The sequence below is a fragment of the Nipponia nippon genome, unplaced genomic scaffold, assembly GCF_047370975.1.
Source record: "Nipponia nippon isolate SJK-2023a ecotype South Korea unplaced genomic scaffold, ASM4737097v1 scaffold_1, whole genome shotgun sequence".
NCBI lineage: Eukaryota > Metazoa > Chordata > Aves > Pelecaniformes > Threskiornithidae > Nipponia > Nipponia nippon.
The window spans coordinates 103,563,669-103,584,072 of NW_028262290.1; the positions used below are offsets into that span (position 1 = coordinate 103,563,669).

Here is a 20,404-nt window from a genome sequence, read left to right on the forward strand (position 1 = left end):
GTGGCAGATGATATCACTAAATCTCATATGTGTGGGGAGGCACTATTTCTTACAGTACCACTTTAAAAAAAAGCAACCTGTTCCTGCACTGCTTTTGTTGTCATGATACTGCAAAGCTGTCATCTGACTAGACTTGATCTGTACTGTTATTTACAATTCTGAAAAATAAAATGGAACTAATAAAAGGGATTTGTTTGAAGATTTTAAACTAAGCAGTTATGCACTTTGATATCTTCAGTCTGTTATTTCAATGAATACCTGTGTTCTGTTCCCAGTACTTGCTGCTACATAATGATAAGTAAGTACACCAAGCAGATTGTGTAACACTCTCAAATATATTAAAGGTGAATTGAGCATTAATTCCCTGCAGAAATTTGACTGTATCCTGAAACACTTCTCAGCCAATATTGCAATATTCTATTTTTATATCAAAACACTGAAGAAAGCAGACTCCTTGAAATGATTGTAGGCCTAAGATTTTCTAATGTAAGAAGAGCTCTGCTTTATCTACATGTTAAAGCAAAGCAAATAATTGAAAAAGCATCTTTGATTTTCCTGAGGGGATCCTTTGAAAACCAAAGTAAATCCCAAGAGATCTAGTTCCTCCATGCAGACAAAAATGATGCTTTTATCTTGACTGGCCATGAACAATGGTAGATCTACCACTGAAATCACATGGGTGAGGGCCCAGCCTAAAGCAAAATTAGTGATCAGTCCTAACTTCCAGCCCAGGGCCAAGCTTTTTCTTACATTCTCTTTCCAAGCAACAAAGTCAGAAAATTTAGTAAAATGTTTGTCACCTCCATAAGATCTGGAAGCCTTTCCATTATTTGGCAATATGGTCAGGCTCCTTGAAGGGACGGTAAAATTAAGTTTTAGCACAGGAAGCGTAGACAGGCCGAGAGTTAGACATTCAGATGCAGACAGTGAAATACTACTAACAAGACAACAGCAAGTATTGCTATAGGGGATTCCAAGATCTTCAGCCCTTGCACAGCTCTCCCCGCAGCTCTTCCCAAAATTCCTATGGAAAATCAATGGTAGCTGTAAATAGTCTATTTAAAAAAAAAAAAAACAAACAAACAAAAAAACCTGTCAATTCACAGACCCTCTGGGAACTGCAAACAGATAGTCAGTGATTCCTGCAAAAAAACCCACGCTTTAATTTGAGTGCATTAGTCCTTCTGGGCAAACACTTGCCTAAGCATGTATGATTTTGTTAACTTAAGACAGCCTCAGGGGAAGGCACTGCAGTTAAGAGATCGCTGGTGTCTCTTCAAGACAGGGGGCTGCAAAAATCTCTGCAATGAAGCATTTAAAAATTATCCTGGCAACTCAAAAGTTCATGATGAAGCTGTGCAATTTATTTTCACGAACGAGATTTGGTCCAACGTTTTTCTAAACTACTTAGATGTGGTAATTTGTGGTTTCAGGGTAGGGAAGGAGATTTATTGCACCAGAGTATTGATGGTCTGAAACTAAGTAATTAATGAGAACTAATTGTGTGTTATGAACCTGGTGGCAGTGGTATGAAACCTTACAGACCATGAGGGACAGAACTTGTTCAGACTTGATTATGTGAATACCTCTGTGTGTGTGTGTGTGTATGATTGATAGGACACTTAAAAGAGCTGCTTTCTCATCTTGTTTACCTCCCTATCTGAATATGTGGTTTATAGGATCTCTTGTCATAGATGTCATGAAACAGGACATGAAAGTGATTATTCTTTAAAATGCCTGGAAATAACTATACGTCTTTCTTCTGACACTTTGTGTCTTTCTTCTTTGTGCAGATCATAGGCGGAAGAGAGCTACCTGGGCTTTTGGTAAATGAAATTTTGGTAAATGAAAAAATTGTCGTGGCATACATGGGATGCTGCATGGCCACATGGCATTCCTGAAGAAACATTTCTACCTTACCACCATGAAGGAATTTCTTGAAAACAGAAAGCATATGAGTAAAAAGGTCCAAGTGATCTATTTGTGGTGTCACAAATCAGTCATTGACCAAGAGCTCCTCCAAAGCCTGCCGAACTTGAAAGTGATTGCAAATTCAGGAGTAGGGATGGATCACCTGGATCTGAAACTTGTAGCTAGCTTTGGCGTGAAGATGCCTAATGCTCCACGTGCTGTTTCTAGCAGCACAGCAGATACTGGGATGGCTTTGCTGCTGGCATCTACTAGGAGACTAGTGGAAGGTAACATCTCAATTCTTTTGTGGCTTTGAAAAATCATACCAGATTTACCTACCATTAACTTGACTTTTCCTAGAGTTATCTGTAGTGCACATAGTTTCACATAAAATGTGAAAATCTAAATATGTTGGGTTGGCAAATAGAATAATCGGTATTTTCATATATTTTATATATCATAAATATATCTAAATTATTACACTATACACAAACATACATAACATATATTTCAACTGGTTATAAATAAAATCATATGAGTTTATTTTTCACAGGTCAGCAGCCTGGGTTGAAAATACTTGAGCAGAATCTAATCTCATTCGGCTCAAATACAACTTTTCGCTTTACGGACTGGGCTTGGTCTTAGAAGCTGGAGTTTAGTTTTTAGAATAAATATGGCTGTAGACTTAATTTAACAGTTTCAGATTAACAACACACTGAAGTGTGCTTCCTACATATGAAAACTTTCAATTTCATTACCTTCTTGAGCAGCGCATTTTCAGTGACTATGACATTTGGCTGACATAACACGTGCTTCTTGATGTGATAGCGTTACAGTGCTATTGACCGAAAGTGGGGGATGCCAAAGATCAGATGATTGCTGCAACCACAGGCTGGCAGAAGTAATTAAGAGTGTGGGAGGAAACAATGGAGCAGAATTAAGGGTACGTGCTGAAAGCTGGGGCTGACAGAGGCATGGGCGTATTCTCAGGGACCAAAATGGGTTCGTGCAGAATTGGGGAATTTAAGGAGCATTACAAAGCAACAAGGCAGCCTGCTCCAGTTTCTGCTAGTAGCATCCTTTCTAGTTTCTTCCACAATTTTTTCTTGTCATTTCCCCAAATAGACCTACCCTTGGCTTGGTTAGAATGCCTCCGGCTTCAGGAAAAGATCCTCCAGATTTATCCTGTTAAATTTACCTGCCTTTGATTTACCAGCTGTACCACAGGATTCACAGAAACTCAAAAGGAGATTTGTCTCCCCCTAAATCTGTTTCTTCCTCACAAGGAGGAGACAGATTAAAAGGGAGATTAACTTCTTGTTCCCATCTACATAAACTATCCCTGGTGGCATTTCTGATAGCTCTGCCCTGGCATGACTGAGTTTTATCCTGAGACATTTTTTGATATTTTCACAATATTCTGCTTGTGTTTTAGAAGAGCTGGCAATATCAGAAGACTGAAATATCAGAAGCCTGTCACCTTGCTAGCAGACTAATAAATGCTGTCTCTGTGCATATAAGTTTATTTTCTGTGTTGTAGAACTATCCAAAATTTTGCAGGTTTAACAGATAATTATGGAAATTACTGAGTAGTGATTTTTAAAGAAGTCACACTTTTCTTTCCAAGGAGAGTGGCAGAGGTGAACAGGAAACCTGTTCTTGTTATACATAGCAAAACTTGTGTTATTCTGGTGTTATTCTCCACGTGACATTTCCAAACTGTGCAGTGTTAGTGGCAATAATTATTTTGATTGTTGATGCAGAACAGGGCAATATTTTTATGAGTCTAAAGCAGTGAAAGGATTTTTAGGGAAGATTACATCAAAAGGCTTTTTCTGGTGTGGTGAGAATAAATGAGAATGTCACATACATGTGGCAGGGAATATTAGGGAGTCACCTAGGACATTACAAAAACCATTGCTATTTAAAATTGTGTGTTTGTAACTGTTAAAAGTTATGTTGTGCTATAGTAGCACAACAAGCCCAGACTCTTTTGCCTTGTTCCTCTGTGTTGGACCCCATTGATTTCTCATATTGGAGTGTTTTTCTTGCAGACGATCACGTTGCAGTTTCTTCAGGTATGAAGTACCGTGAAGCCGATTTTCTGGGAGTTGATGTTACTGGAGCTGCTCTGGGGATCACTGGCATGGGCAGCATTCGGTATAAGATTGCTCTGAGAGCCAAAGCATTTGAAACAAACGTTTTGTACCACAACAGGACACGGAGGTATGTGTCAAGATATGTCTTGACCCTAATTACAGTTGAAACTCCCTTTTAGATAGTCAGTATTTCCTTTTCAAGGAATTATGTCAGGAACATAGCAAGAAATGAGGGAATAGGGCCAAGATTAAAACAAAAGAAAAAAAAAGAATGGTTGCCTCAAATCAGTCTTGTGAGGAATTACTTGGTGATTAAACACTTGGAAACTTTATTTAGGTTTTATATTAGAAATTCCAAGGTTTCCTGGAGATGTGAAGAGAAAAAGGAAAATCAAGCTTATACCCTTTTTATTCTTATCATATCTTACTATAGTGACACATAACTCTACCTTTTGTTTATTTTTTCTCCATATTTTGAAGCTCTGGAGTAATCTTGTTGAAACTCTGAATGACTTGAGAACTAGGAAGCATGTATTTGGCACAATATGAAAACTGATTAACCTGAGAGCTGTTTTTGAGAAAACCTTGTTTCTCTTCAATCCAGCAGGAATTTTGCCAAGTATTTAACTGGATTTTACCCTTCATTTCTGGCCCCTCCTAGCCTGCGTATCTGGGAATCTGATCCTTGTTAGAGATTCAGCACAGGGGCTCTTCAGTGTAAAGGTGGGCAAGGTCCCCATGTACCACTCAAGGCTGTTGCAATCAGGCAAGGTGCAGCCAACAAGAAGAACAAATGTTTACTGCTATAAACCGTGATCTACCCTGAGACAATTTTGCTCCTCCCTGACTGAAGGGAGAAGCTGCAGTGCTAGTACATGTGGCTTTCAGTGATTTTCTCCATATGCAGACGGCAGCAGGAGGGTTACTGCTCTAGCTAGCCCTAACCAAATCACAAGGGTGGATGAGGCCAGAAATTTCTAGCCTTGCTTGGCATTCCTGTTACTTCAGAAATTATAAAAACAGCTGAGCAAACTCACATTAAAAAAAGTACTAGTGAACACCCTCCTTAAGATCTTCAGAATTTCTTCATAAACCACAAAAAAGAGAAAATAAGGCACAAATCCTTTTGTTTTCCTGTAGGTCATCACTGACTCCCTGTTCAGTAATTTTCAGTCTTTAAAGTAATTTAATGTAAGAGTGATGTGATGAATAATCAATGCATAGTGCAACAGAAATTAAAAACCTGCTTATTTTAAAGTACATTTACACTTCAAGCTTATGAGCTGAAGCAAGATGCACTCTGCATGCTGAAAAACTGGCTCTAGTTCCAGTCTGTTCTTTATCCACTTAATCTTTGATTGTTGACCTGGACACTGAAAAAAAATAATGAAATGCATGCGTTAGGAGACACATGGTCCAAAGTTACACTGAAGTTATTTTCTTAGTGTGATTTCTTTCTTCATTTCTAGATTAGGGAGGAGGTAATTCAGAGCCATTCTCTTGCAATCAGGAGCAGAAGATTGTACACACAATCTCTTATCATTGCTTCTTTAGTTCCCAAAGTTCAGGCAGCTAAATTTACAAAGAACGGGAGAAATGGCAAGTATCCTTTTTTATTGTGAAAAGTTCAAACTAAAAATCTCTCTCTCCTTTGGTAACTTTTTGTGTTGAACACTATTTTGTGAAAGTTCTGGAGGCCTGCCAAAGAATAGAATAGAATAGAATAGAATAGAATAGAATAGAATAGAACAGAATAGAATAGAATAGAATCATTTAGGTTGGAAAAGACCTTTAAGGTCATTGAGTCCAACCTTAACCTAACACTGCCAAGTCCACCACTAAACCATGTCCCTAAGCACCACATCGACAGGTCTTTTTAAATACCTCCAGGGATGGGGACTCAACCACTTCCCTGGGCAGCCTGTTCCAGTGCCTGACTACCCTTTCCGTGAAGAGGTATTTCCTAATATCCAACCAAAACCTCCCCTGGCACAACTTGAGGCCATTTCCTCTTGTCCTATTGCTTGTTACTTGGGAGAAGAGACCGACCCCCACCTCGCTACAAACTCCTTGCAGGTAGTTGGAGAACGTCTCCCCTCAGCCTCCTCTTCTCCAGGCTAAACAACCCCAGTTCCCTCAGCCGCTCCTCATAAGACTTGTGCTCTAGACCCTTCACCAGCTTCGTTGCCCTCCTCTGGACATGCTCCAGCATCTTAACATCCTTCTTGTAGTGAGGGGCCCAAAACTGAACACAGTACTCGAGGTGCAGCCTCACCAGTGCCCAGTACAGGGGGACGATCACTTCCCCAGTCCTGCTGGCCACACTATTCCTGATACAAGGCAGGATGCTGTTGGCCTTTTTGGCCACCTGAGCACACTGCTGGCTCATATTCAGCCAGCTGTCAACCAACACCCCCAGGTCCTTTTCTACCAAGCAGCTCTCCAGCCACTCCTCCCCCAGCCTGTAGCGTTGCATGGGGTTGTTGTGACCCAAGTGCAGGACCTGGCACTGAGCCTTGGTGAACCTCATACAGCTGGCCTTGGCCCATCGATCCAGCCTGTCCAGGTCCATCTGTAGAGTCTTCCTACCCTCCAGCAGATCAACACTTCCACCCAACTTGCAAACTTACTGAGGGTGCGCTCAATCCCCTCATCCAGATCATCAATGAAGATATTGAACAGGACTGGCCCCAACACTGAGCCCTGGGCAACACCACTTGTGACGAGTCTCCAACTGGATTTAACTCCATTCACCACCACGCTTTGGGCCCAGCCATCCAGCCAGTTTTTCACCCAGCTATATAGTGCACAATGGCTTCCAGCTCCTCCTATTTGTTGCCCATGCTGTATGCATTGGTGTAGATGCACTTCAGTTGGGCTATTGATCCTGCCACCTTTTTGGAGGGAGAAGCTCTAACTCGTGACCATTCTCAGGCACTTCCATGGTTTCTAACACATCCATAACCCTTGCGTCTTTGCTGCCACATGGATCTCCATCCCCTACCTCCACTGAGATGGCAGACTGAAGGACCTCACTAGCACTCCTTCCCTCAAACCTTGGATTGCTGCCCCCAGGCTTATCTCTAGCAAGCCTGGTTTTACCCCTTCCCCCCTTCAAATCTAGTTTAAAGCTCTTTCAATGAATGAGCCCTGCTAACTCCTGTGCAAAGATCCTTTTTCCCTTTTGAGACAGGTGTGCCTTGTCTGTCGCCAGCAGGCCTGGTGTCCTGTAAACCAACCCATGATCAAAGAGCTGCCTTGCTGATTCCACTCATCAGAAAATGCCAGGCTCACTGGAGGATGCCAACAGGATGAGGACCACCAGCATGCTCAGGGCTCACACAGATGAGTTCTGGTGAATACCACTACTCTGGTTTAAGCAATTACTGAATCCTGTGGGGTGCACTGTACCCACAGGAGATCCTGGAGAGTGGACCATGTGTTGCCATCTGTTCCACTGCTTAGCCTTATTCCACTTGCAGACTTCAAAAGAAGCCCCTGGACCCTGCACTGCAATGGCTGAGAGGCAGGCATCCATCCCCTGCTGTAGGGCTTGAAGCCTCCCAGAAGGGCCTAAACAGCCAGCTGAGAGTAAATTCACCTTTGTTTGCCACCTGTTTGCTACATGAATGTGATGATAATCAGATCCTTTAGTTTGTATACCAGTCACATCATTGAAGAAAATATTTTCATGACTGATACCCTGAAATACAGTGTGATCCTTTTTTTCCCCACCAGGAAAGAGGAAGAGGAGCAAGCTGTTGGCACCACTTTGCAGAAAGACAGACAGCTTGCTCCAGCAGGCAGATTTTGTGATGGTGGTGGTGAGCCTGACACCTCAGGCACACAAGCTGATTGGGAGAAGAGAAGCAGAGCTGATGAAACCCACAGCTACTCTCATTAACATCAGCCAAGGTACCATCCAGAACCATTGACTGTCCTGATGAGAAAGTATGAGCCAGCTCCTGTTGTGTTACATGCGGCACCGTGCTGCATCTGCCACACAGCTGGTGCATACACCAAGGACAGATCAGGCAGGGCGAAAATTCCTCTCTCTTCACTTCTATTCTCTTTTCACTCTCAGATCATTCCCTGCAAATGGCACTCAGAGACACTCTTATTCCAAACCAGGTGCAGCAGTTGACCAAGAGACCTGGCGACAGCTCTGCAGACTGGTGTTCTCAAGGGCCGCAGCTTTGGACGTCACCTACCCCGAACCACTGCCCAGGTTGCCACCTCTGCTTATTTCTCGGAAAGGACGGGTGAGCCCTGCAGGAGACAGGAGGCATGCCTGCAGCAGGCAGGGGGCTGGCAGAGGCTGCCCCACCCGCCCCTGGCCCGGTTTGTGTAAAAGCGCCATAAATACAAATGGGATGCAGCCCAGATGTTGGGTCTGATAACAGGCCAAAGGGAAGCCTGGGCACCAGGAAACAGCAGGAGGGGGCTTGGGTGCCATGGGGAGCGTTACACCCCCTCCACAGAATCACCATAGGAAGCAGCAGCAGTGCTTCACTTACAAATTGCTTTATCTGAAGGTGCAACTTGCCGTGAATGGGTGGAAGCTGCTCGAGTCATCCCTTCTTAGACCTGCTGCATTGCCCCGAGGTTTCCCTCCCTGCAGGCTTGTTTTCCCAATACAAGGCTGAAGTACTGCAGATCTCCTGGGCCCAGAGGCTACTTAGCTTCTGTAAAATCACACCTCTACCAGAATGGTGCCTCATGGAATTAACTGTGCCGGCTGCATTTTGGTTTGGGGGGAGTTTGGTCTTGTTAAGTCTGTGTGCCAGGACATCACTGTCCATTATCTGAGTTGCATAACTACAGCTCAGACCATTTTGTAGGGTTAATGTGTCAGGAGGGCTTAATCCTCTCTTCTGACATAGCTCAAATTGCTGCCCAATGGCAAAAGTCTGTTTCTGGACAAAAGAGCACAGTACAAACTCTTAACATGTCCTTTTAATGTCCAAAATTACTTGAACACAGGTGATCAGGTTCTCTGGATGTAAGTGGGACTTGTAAAGTTATATTAAATTATATTTAAATACAGTGCAAAAGCCAAAGTAGGACTACTCTGTATTTGGACGAACAACAGTAGGTAACTTAACTATCTCTTTTTTCCTTTCTTCCAGAGATCATACATTGTTAAAATTAAAGAACGTCATTATAACGCCTCACCTTGGCATCAAAACAGACAAGGCCACCTACATGATAACAGAGGAAGCAGCTGAAAACATACGAGCAGTTCTTAATGGTCTCCCCATACCCAGTGAAGTGCTCTCTAGCGGATGTGCAAAAGGATATTACAGCTCTCTTTTTATTCTTCTCTTTCCCCCATCAGCTCTAAAGATTTTTATGTTTTCCCCGTTAAGAGAAACCTATTCCAAGTGGGTACGGAAAGCACTGTCGGGGTCTCGCATGTCGTTAAAAAACAGCTTTTACATTTTAATTTCCTTGCGAAGTGGAGGAATACATTACTCTTCACTTCCATAGATAGATGCATGCAGTCTTTAAGTGGCTCTGGAAAAAATAACTTCTCATTGTCAATGCACCTACAGTTCTTGCTAGGCTTCCTAGTCCTAAAGAAAATGACATTTTTAGATTACATAATTCACTTTGTTCCCATTCTATTAGCTATCAAAAACAGCAAAGTAAGCTACCTGCCTAGAAATATTAGTGATTTTCCATATGGAAGTCTCCATTTAAACTAGCTCCTGAGACAGAAAATGCTGAGGCAAAAGTCAGTTTTCAGAAGCATTTATTCAAAGCAGACTGGATTTTAGAAGACAATTTAAAGTACTAGCACTAAGGAAAATTAGTCTTCCAGATGAACATGCTACTATGTAATACCAAATTTCTGTGCAGTCTACCTCCTTCAGCTTTGTGCAAATACTTGGAAGAACACTTGGAGCCCTCTAAGCCTCCAACACCGTTCTGTAAATTAGGGGGAACACAAAAGTCTATAAAAACACACGCAGCATTAAAATCCAAATCTCTCTATGTTTTCCTTTGTACCACTGCTCCTGGATGTTCGCAAGAATAATTATACTTGAACCAAGATATAACAGGGACCTTCACTACTGTGAAGAGAAAAAAAATACTTTGATAAATTGTTTTTGTTACTGCAATTATTACAGAAAGAAATCAAAATCCCATGGCTTTCCTCCTCCAGAAATAGCACCTATATTACAATTAATCATTTGAATTCCACAGGAAAAGGATCTCTTTAAATAGAAGAATGCTCATCCACCTCACGAGAGCTTCATTGGAAACAGTTTGCTGTCCTCTCAGTTGTCTTTACGTACTCTCTGTTGTCTTAATACAAGTCTAAAAGACAAATAAACCAATACACAACTCACAAGTGGCAGTGCTATGCATTTTACTATGTAGTATGAATACTATGATTATTTAGTGGCAAGTTGCCATTTAGTGCAGCCAGGAGTTTGCCTGTAGTCTCATGCATCTTTACAGAGCCATTTCCACTTCCTTTTTCTTGCAGAAGTTTGTCACTGGTGCTTGCCAAAAGACGCTTCCTTTAACATATGATGGTGCTACCAACTCTTGCAGCTCAGGGAAGCAAGACATTGCAGCTTTTCAGGAGCAGCAAGTTGGATGGCAAGAATTTCAAGGCTCTCCCAGGTACCTCCCTGTTCTCTGAGGTACAGGCACCCAGCATGGCTTTCATTGTCATCTGTATGACCTTGGCAAAAAAAAGTTTATTCTTTCAAAATAAAAGGCTAAGCAATAAATTACAGAGCTGAAAACGAAGCTACAAGAAGCTAAAATAGCAGAGACAAAAAAATACCTTTTATTAGCTCAATATCCTAAAACTGGAAAAAACACACAAGCTTTTGCACATTCTCTAGACGTGAAGCAGCAAACATAAAATCAGATACAGTACTTCATTTCACTTCTACATAAAATAGAACATGCTTGGCATTTACTTGGAGTTTTACTTCTACTTCTGCAACTCTTTCAAGAATCTGGGCTGCTGAGTTACAGAAGTGCTCCCTGCCGGTGGGGTGCTTTAGAGAGGGAGACACAGCGCTAGGCAACAGGATACCTGTCAGTCACTGGAGTCATGGGTTGACTCACACACAAGGCCTAATGACTTGGCATTGCACAGGCTAGAAATCGTCGTTTGAAGGAGAGCTTCCCAAAATGTCTTCAGGAAGCAACTACCTCTCTTTTCAAATTACATTGCAAAAAATGGCCCTTTGTTTCCTGCCATTCCTTATCTATAAATATTTATTGAATAGTGTCAAATTAACTGACATACAGTTAAGGAAGCCTTCCTGTGCTTACTAGATGCTGTTTCCCATCTCTGCTACTCTACTTAGATTGTGCTTGGAAAACACAATACATCCAATCTTACAATTACTAAGAATGGGTCAAAAAATGCAGTGGCCACGTAAGCAAAGAGATGATCCGTTACAGTTCACTCCGTTGATTCAGATTTGTTTGAAACATTTCGAGGGGCAAACAGTACACGACCTGGTATAAAATGCTGCTACAGTAGTCTGCTGGGAAAGCTGGCCTTACCCACGGCAAGCAGACGGGTTAGTGATAGCGCTTCATGATGGTTTAGAGTCAGTGACGACAAATGCATTGCTTGCGTTGGCCTTGCCTGAAACAACAAACTCGGGAATATAGATTTCCTGCCTCGGCCTTTTTTGTCCTCTGCATCCTGGTCACATGTAATACTGCTTTGTAACACATAATGTAGACGTGGGAAATGTACGTCCTTATCCAGTCTCGTGCTTAAGCTAGTCTATGCATCCCTACCTGGGAAATGTATTACATTACATTACATTATACGTAAGTCTTCTAGGCTAACGCAATACTTCGAAAGGCTAATCCTAAGAAACGATTGTTACACAGGCACCTTATTAACACTGCAGGCATCAGCTTGCCCTGCAGTGGTACGTGGACACCAGTGGCAATATTTAATAATGGGAGTGACGTTCGCAGACTGTGCAATACTTCTCTCCCCGTACTCATAGACATTAATTTCACAGAACTTTGTCACAATGCCGGTAGAATAGATCCCTTTCTATAATATAAAACAAACAGCACACTGCAACACTATATAATTCAGCTTAACACTCTACATGGAGGTCTTTAAGGTGCTCTACAAATTAAATCTGCTTAGAACGTGACAGTGCACTGTTTTAACACTCCCATCTCGTTTTACCTTAATCAGACATAGCTTACGGTAACTGTTGTTTGGTTGCTGCCCACACTCTACTTTCCGCGACATTCTGTGTCCTAATAATTCGAACAGCTCTTCAGTCACTCAAAATATAAATGGCTTCCTGACCTCTTCTACCATGTATATTGCTATACAGATGTCTCCTATAGAGATACATCAGCTCCTGAACCATAACTTGATAATTAGATGTTCACGTTACACAAAAAACCTTTGAAGCCATCTGATTCTCTCCACATCTAACCAGATAACGCACCCATTTTCTGGACATTTGATAGGTATGTCCTGAATTTTTGCTTAAAAAAGAGTAAAATTCCTTTGACTATTATTTTTTTGGCTCCTCTGACTAATCGATTCTTCATTGTGTTCATTCAAATTTGTTGATTTGATATACAAAGAGGAAAACTACCGTGTTGTCCTTCCAAAGTTTTTTTTTTTTACCTTCACTACTCAAAAGTGGTAGATGTCCTTCCTGGATTCATAGCTAGAATGACTTGTGTCTGAGAGGGGCTTTGCAACGGTCCTTTGATCTCAGGTATTGTAATGTGAGCAGTAAGTTAAAAGATCACCCATTATGTCCTATCAGCAAACTTGGGAGCAGCTGATTTGAAACAGGAAACGTGTAAGCATTTTAGGGCTTGTTTTTCTTTTTTAAAGAAGAAAATTCAAGTAGACGTAACTAAGAATCCAGTTAATATGCTGTAACTCCATCTTGCTAGTTAATGAATTTTTGCTTTAAAGTTTAACTGTCTCAATTTGAAATCCGTGTAACCAAATGATACTCAAAAATCATCACCAGGATAACAAGAACAATTTATGGTTCTGTATAATTATTACAAGACTTTATTATACTTTATCTTTTCGTTTGTCATTTTACAGAGGATTTGGTGGTAAACTTGACTGCCTTAATGTTCAGCATATCAAAACGTCTTTGGTAGAATTCAAGACGACAGGATTTTGTAACCCATTCTTTGGCAAAGCACTACAGCCGTCAGGAGAGACGCGGCAGCGCGCGATTTCTGGTTATTTCGTAGGGTGGAAGGAGTGATCCCCGCTGCCCGCCGCAGCGGTGCTTCCCGGCTCCTGGGCTGCCCTCGCCGCAGAAGCCAGGCCCCCTCTCCAGTGCCCCTTGGCCACCTGCGCAGCAAGGGGCATCGCGCCGGCACAGGCTTAGTGAACAGAGGACCGAAGCTGTACTTGGCAGCCTCCATCACCGGGGATTTACAGTCCGAGTAACCTTGTCAGGAAAATTTCCGTGTGTTTCTCAGCTGGGGTAGGCGCAGGACTGCCTGTAGCCGGGATAACAGCTGCAGCAACTGAGCACCTGAGCGCGCCCCAGCTGCTCGGCTCTCGAAGGGAGCTTTTGCGGGTGTTCTTAGAAGCCTTTGGGCTGGAGAAGACCCGCGTGTGTGCAATGAGATCTGTCACCGGTGTCTGCCGGTCAGGGACCACTCTTCGTGCCGCGTTGACTCACGTGCAAATGGCGTGACGACCGACAGAGAGACCGGACCATAGCTGGCGTTCAAACGCAGCGTGGAAAAAACAGCGTGCTTGACGCTAACGCAAAATCCCGATTATTTTGAAATTACTAACAGCGCAGAAACACGATGCATTTTTAAACCACGCCATTATTTGTGGACACCTGTCGCTCGCTCGCTCGCTCGCTCTCGGCTCCCCCGAGGGGCCTGGGGTGCACCTCCCGCCGCCCTGCCACCCCCCCTCCTCCCCGTTCGCCCCAGCCCCCGGCCCGCGGCAGCACCTTCGCGGGGGGCCGCAGGCCCCGGCCGGCCCCGGCGGCGGGGGCGCGGAGGGCCGGGCAGCCCCGGCCTGGGCGGCCGGCGCGATGCCAGCGTGGGGCGGCCCCGCTCCGCCCTCGCCCTCCCAGGGCCCGGCGGCGCGGCGGGGGCGCAGCGGCGGCGGCGGCGAGCGGGGCCGGCGTGGGTGAGTGCTGCGCGGGAGCGGGACCAGGAGGGGACCGCGCCCGTTCCCTGCCGTCGCGGAGGGCCGGGCCCAGCCCTGCGGCCGCCGCTCCGGCTCCGTCCTATCCCCAGTCCCACCTGCAGGCTCGCCGGGGCAGCGGCAAGCCCCCTCAGAGGGGGCTCAGCCCGCCCCCAGCCTGGAAGCCCGGCCCTGGCGCGGCGCTCCGGCGGCTGGCGTGGGGGGGGGGAAGGGGGGGCGCCGGTCCTGTCAGGCCGGCGGGAGGCGGGAGAGCAGTGCCGCCCTGTTCCGGCAGCCGCGGAGCCGGGGGTCCGGCCTGCGCTCCGCCGGGGAAGAAGCACCGCCCGCCGGTGCCGGGCCCGCTGCGCCTTTGCCTTCGCTGCCCCGCGGACGCTGGGCTGCGTTTCCCGAGGGGCTGGGAGGCATCGTGCGGGTCTCCTGTCCCTAACCCGGGGTAACAGGCTTGCTTCTTTCCAGAGTCGGCGGAGTGAGGAGTTGTCAGGGCGCTGAAGGAGACGGAGGCAAAAAAGGGTAAACTTATGTTCGGGAGGTAAACTGGTAACTCCAGAGTTCACAGTTGACAAATTATAGCTCTGTTATACTAAACGAGACTTTTCCTGAGATTATCTCGTTCATGTTAATTACTTAATATGGTTGCATAGGTGGCGATCGAAGGCAGAGCTTGGGGGCTAAAAGATAACCTTCCACTCACATGGCCACATTCTTAAATTATCAAGACTTTGGCCTTTAAATATTGAATATTGAACAGGAGTAACATCTGGTAGCTCGTTTGTTTAAGTGTTAGCATAGCTGTTATGCCAGAAACCATGTTTTCCCATCTTATTAACAAGATTACGTAAAAATTGAACACCCTTCTGAATAACATGGGAAGAACACAAAGAAAGTTCTGCATGTGGGAGTGAATATCTTTAGCCAACTCTGTCATCAAGTGGGAAAACAGCATGTCATGGAGCCAATCAATTCCTGTTTTTTAATAAAGGTATAATGAGTCACTTAAGGACATGTCCTTTTGGTTTCTCATTGCTTTTATAGGGCATGGAGGGCCAGGAACTGCCTTACGTGCTGATTGACTGCGTAGGAGGGAAGCATGGGGTATATGAAGACCATGTTGAATTTCTGGAGAAACATTTTCATCTCATCACCATGAAAGAATATCTTGAAAACAAGAAATTTCTCAGCAAAAAGATCAGAGCTATTTATATGTGGTATCACAAACCAGTTATTAATGAAGAGCTGCTCCAGAGCTTGCCTAACTTGAAGATAGTTGCAAGCTCTGGAGTGGGAATAGATCACTTGGACCTGAGCCTCCTCTCCAGCTATGGCGTGAAAGTGTCCAACACTCCATTTGTTGTTTCCACTGACACTGCAGACTTGGGGATGGCTTTGATACTGGCATCTTCCAGGAGGCTCGTGGAAGGTAATAACTGAAATGGTTTTAGTCTTTTTAGAGGAAAGGTGACTCTTCAAAACATGCAGTTAGAAAGTGTGTGCTGATGCAAAGGTAAGCTTAAAAGTAGAAATACAGGAAAATACAGGGATGAGAAAAAAGCTAAGACAAGTCTGTCATGTTGACAATAACTTGCACACAGTGCATACCATTTCCAAACGGGTATATCAGCAAGGTAGATGTGTTCCTTCTTCAGACAGCCCTAAATTCAGGCCTCTTCTCCCTCAGCCCGTAGCCACTTATTCGTTTGACTTGTTCACTGCAGTCTTGCTTTTCAAGTTTTAATAAAAGGGGATTAAAAGGAGATATTTTCAAGGAGGCTTGGAACCTGTCTTTGCCAAGCTGACATGTATCTGAGTCATTACGAACAAGCTGTCCAGAAATCTGTCCACCATGCTCTGTGTTTCTTTTCCTTGCCAACTTTGGTGTATCTGCAAGATAGCTGGGAATCATATTTTGGCCTTACGGAAAGTCTTGATGATACTACAACTGATTCACCAGTTGCACCATTCAGTATTTACAATACAGGCGACATCCGTGGCACTGCCCGTTTCATAAGCCCTGCTGATGACCCACCGTGAGTAAGAAGCTGTGTTGCCAAGGTGCATTTCAATGCCACAATAATCTGTACTGCAGGCAGAGACAGATGATGGGCAGGTGTGTGATGTACATCGAAGGGAGGTTCCTGCTTTGGTCTTACCTTCCTTGTCTGCCAAGGTCTGGATATGTTTCTATCCTAAGCAAGAAATCAATGTCACATGTGGTGTTGACAGTGCAGCATTACTCACTTCTTGTCCAGAAACACAATAACTTTATGTTACTGCTCCTCTGCTTCTGCCTTGTCTTATGATAAAAAGTAAGTGGGGAAAAAAGTAACCAGATGCCAGGACATCCTTTACATGACATTTTTCCTTCTTTTCCCTCCTCCAAGGCTATCAGATGGCGGTCTCCCCTGACACGGAGTATTTCCCTGCTGACTGGCTGGGGGCTGAGGTTTCTGGGGCGACCCTGGGGATTGTGGGAATGGGCACCATTGGCTACAAAGTGGCCGAGAGAGCCAAAGCCTTTGAAATGAAGATTTTGTACCACAACAGGAATCAGAGGTAAAGCTGGTTGCAGCTCCATGGGAAGCCTATTTTGTCACTGCTTTTAAACATTATTTGTACCTTTCACTGTCAAACTGATCTCCCGTTCTCTCTGTGTTAGGGTAGGACAATGTGCTCGCTGCACTATTGTTATTAAATGTTGTGCCAGGAAGCAGCGAGGGCCACAGATTGTGGCCAGGCTCACCCAAAGGTCCAAATCATCAGGTGAGCTCATGGTGATAAGGCAGGGCAGAGGCCAGACCGGGGAGCTGGAGACCAGCCCTGCTGTGGCATCGCTGGGGCAGGGGCTGACGGCCCGAAGGGGGAGCTGCCGTGGGGTCCTGGGATCTGGGGAAGCCCCGGGGGACCAGGCAGCGACAGCCAGGGCTGGCGGTGCCCTCAGGGCCATGACAATAAGTCACCGCCTTATTATTGGCTCTTTATTTTAAGTTGCAAAGCACAGACACTTGCTTCAAGACAGTCATTAATTTCCCAATTTATACAGAAACAAAGTCAGGAAGGAATGGGAGAGAGACATCTTGCTGGTCCCCCTGTGAGTCAGGGCTCCCTGGGCCTTCCTGTCGTGTTGGTGACACTGCAATAGACTGAGGAAAGGAGAAGTAGTCTGGGAGTACATAACTCCTGTGACTTAGGTGAGGCAGGGACGCAGGCAGAGACACCTCGCCTTTGCAGAGCCAGCTGACAGCGAAGAGCCGGACTCGCCAGCCTGTTAGCTGTCTTCTAGATGAGGTGTATGTGCCCTTCACGTATGGCACGGCTCCCATCAGGCCCATCGCATCCTTTTCTTTTGTGGGAATCTGATGGGAGCTGGGCAGTACACGCCCCAACCTTGTCCTGATACGGATCAAATGCACCGGCAGGTCCTGCTGCACGTGGTTTCAGTGAACCAGCACCGATGCACAGAGCAAGCGGAATGCTGCTGACACAAATTTCCAAAGATTTAACCCCTGCCCTGTCTTGTGGCTTTCCTCAGTAATTTTCAGACGAGTTACTTTTCACAGGGAAAGGAATTCATGTCAAACGTCAGTCTTGCTTTTGGGTTGGAAAAGAATCCCCGTTACAACCAGAAGCTGTGACACAAATGCATTTAGTTTATTCCGTGCATTTACATGATACTCATTTCTTACTTTCCATCCCCACGGGTACAGTACTGCACATTTGTGTATAGTGCACTTCGTATTGTGGGAAACAGCTTAACGTTTTTCTTCACTGAGTTTCAGTCAGATAACTTGCTAATTGCTCTGCACTATGGAGCGAAGAAAACAATTAAGAAACCTTTTCTCCAATGGTGATTTGAACTTTTTCCTGTTGCTTACTACTGGAGTTTAATTTTGTGTTTTTCCCCTCAGAAACAAGGAAGAAGAAAGTGCCGTTGGAGCTATTTACTGTAAGAAGATAGATGATTTGCTCCAGCAGTCAGATTTTGTGTTGCTGTCTGTGAACCTGACTCCGCAGACACACAAACTGATCGGGAAGAGGGAGCTGGAGCTAATGAAACCCACAGCTACTCTTATTAATATCAGCAGAGGTAGGGTGCGGAATAAACAAAACTGCATTATGGTTTCCTGGCATAAAAAGACCTGGGAAAACCCAACCCTAATACAGAGTCTGTCGCTCTGGAATTTTCAGTAAATTCTCTGATTACTAGATTATTTAGATGTCCTTGGTCATATCTCAGCAAAACATTTAAGCATTTCCAAAATTATGAGCAAGTAGGTCTCTAAAATGTTAGTGAGCTTGGAGTGTTAGGAGCCCATGTATAATCTCCTACTTAAGCTTTTTATTTATTTAGTGCAGTGTTGTTGCTAACACGCATCAGGGTGGCACAGCCAACTCTGAAGTCTGGCGTTGTACTGTGTTTTATGGTGCTACGGACTGCCTTTTAAAATTCCTGACTCCGATGCACGTACCCAAGCTTCCTCCTCCTGCTTCACCACCCTCTCCCTGCTGCCACTTCTGCTTCGTGAACATCGCTAGCCCTGCCGTTTGCCTGACCACCATGCCTGGAAGGATGGTGAGAGGACAGTACAGAATATGAAAATAAGAGTAGACTTCTTACTGTAACCCAGGTCTGGTTGTGGACCAGGATGCTTTGGTGGGAGCCCTTCAAAACAAAGTTATTAAGGCAGCTGCTCTGGATGTGACATATCCTGAACCTTTGCCAAGGTAGGACATGTATTTAAGCTAAATATAAATGAGTGTAGGTGTGTGGTTCAAGCGAAGTACAAGTTTGTGAGCACGTGAGAAGTTGTATAATTTTGTTAGGAGGAGTACGTGATGTATGTGCCCTGGTCCTACCGAAACGATGCCCACAATCCTTACGTCCTAGCCAAACAAAATTCCCACTGACTCATTTGGAGGATTTGTTGCATTAAAAAACCCGCAAGCTAAGCAGCAGTTTGAACTCCTCTGAGTATGCTTGGGTGATACAATTAGTTTTTATTTTTAATTATTATTTTAAATATTTCCCTGGCTCCCTTCAGGTGACAAAATAACAGATGAATGCTCTGTGAGTGACTAGCTCAGTATTTCTTTTCTTTTCCCAGGGATCACCCTTTGTTAAAGCTGAAGAGTGTTATAATAACTCCTCACATTGGAAGTGCCACCAAAAAGACACGCCACCTCATGATGGAAAACATGACGGAAAGCATACAAGCGGGTCTTAGAGGTCTTCCTATCCCTAATGAAGTTATTCTGTAAAGCGGCCTGCATTTAATGTTAATGCCAGTAGTGTTTATCCTGGTGTGAGGAAATGGTAATTTGATCACTCTTCATGTAATTATCCCATGTGTGTTATACAGGTAAAATGTATAATGCATGGGTTTAGTTTATTTAAATAATGAAAAGTGATTCTGTGTGGAAAACTGCAGTGTTTTGTCATGAACTTCAATTAAAAACTTACGAGTCCACAGTCTTGCATCGGTGTAATTTGTTTTGCTCGCATCCTCTTAAAATTGCCCATCAGCGTAACGCGGAATCGAAGGACGTTTAAGCCATGTCCCAGCTCCTCCACCAAGCTGCCCGGCACTGCGAGCCGGAGCGTGCCTGCCTTCAGGGAGCAGCCTGCCAGGCCTCTCCTGGGGCAGCCCTTTCATGGAAGCGCGGGTTTATTTTCACTTCCAAGATCATAGAATCATAGAATTGTTAGTGTTGGAAAAGACCCTTAAGATCATTGAGTTCAACCGTTAACCTGTCACTGCCAAGTCCACCACTAAACCATGTCCTCGACCACCACGTCTACCCTTCTTTTAAATACCTCCAGGAATGGAGACTCAACCACTTCCCTGGGCAGCCTGTTCCAATGCCTGACTACCCTTTTGGACCTAAACTTCCCCTGGCGCAGCTTGAAGATGTTTCCTCTCATCCTATTGCTTGTTACTAGGGAGAAGAGACCGACCCCCACCTCACTACAACCTCCTTTCAGGTAGCTGTAGAGAGCGATAAGGTCTCCCCTCAGCCTCCTCTTCTCCAGACTGAACAACCCCAGCTCCCTCAGCCGCTTCTCATCAGACTTGTGCTCTAGACCCTTCACCAGCTTTGTTGCCCTCCTCTGGACACGCTCCAGCACCTCCATGTCCTTCGTGTAGTGAGGGGCCCAAAACTGAACACAGTACTCGAGGTGCGGCCTCACCAGTGCCCAGTAACAGGGGCACTATCACCTCCCTGGTCCTGCTGG

At 44.7% G+C, this 20,404-nt stretch overlaps 1 protein-coding gene and 1 pseudogene across 2 annotated transcripts; both read left to right on the forward strand.

Annotated features, from left to right (window-relative positions):
* Positions 1 to 1,873: 1,873 nt before the first annotated feature.
* LOC104021872 (uncharacterized) lies at positions 1,874 to 10,684 on the forward strand (annotated as a pseudogene). The gene is made up of 5 exons (XR_015706451.1): positions 1,874 to 2,198; positions 3,966 to 4,137; positions 7,749 to 7,925; positions 8,142 to 8,238; positions 9,140 to 10,684. The product of XR_015706451.1 is annotated as an uncharacterized LOC104021872 (transcript).
* A 3,376-nt stretch (positions 10,685 to 14,060) lies between these two features.
* Positions 14,061 to 19,639, forward strand: LOC104021783 (uncharacterized). The gene is made up of 7 exons (XM_087765444.1): positions 14,061 to 14,157; positions 14,632 to 14,685; positions 15,208 to 15,592; positions 16,554 to 16,725; positions 18,078 to 18,256; positions 18,798 to 18,894; positions 19,275 to 19,639. The coding sequence occupies exons 3-7, from the start codon at positions 15,211 to 15,213 to the stop codon at positions 19,426 to 19,428; spliced, it is 984 nt and encodes a 327-aa protein (XP_087621570.1). The 5' UTR covers positions 14,061 to 14,157; positions 14,632 to 14,685; positions 15,208 to 15,210; the 3' UTR covers positions 19,429 to 19,639.
* The last annotated feature ends 765 nt before the right edge of the window (positions 19,640 to 20,404 follow it).

Bases quoted from the DNA above. Each gene is read 5' to 3' on its own strand.
- LOC104021783 (XM_087765444.1), top strand. From the start codon at position 15,211: ATGGAGGGCCAGGAACTGCCTTACGTGCTGATTGACTGCGTAGGAGGG. The intron at 18,257-18,797 runs GTAGGGTGCGGA...ACTGTAACCCAG, and splicing joins TCTTATTAATATCAGCAGAG to GTCTGGTTGTGGACCAGGAT. The intron at 18,895-19,274 runs GTAGGACATGTA...TTCTTTTCCCAG, and splicing joins TATCCTGAACCTTTGCCAAG to GGATCACCCTTTGTTAAAGC.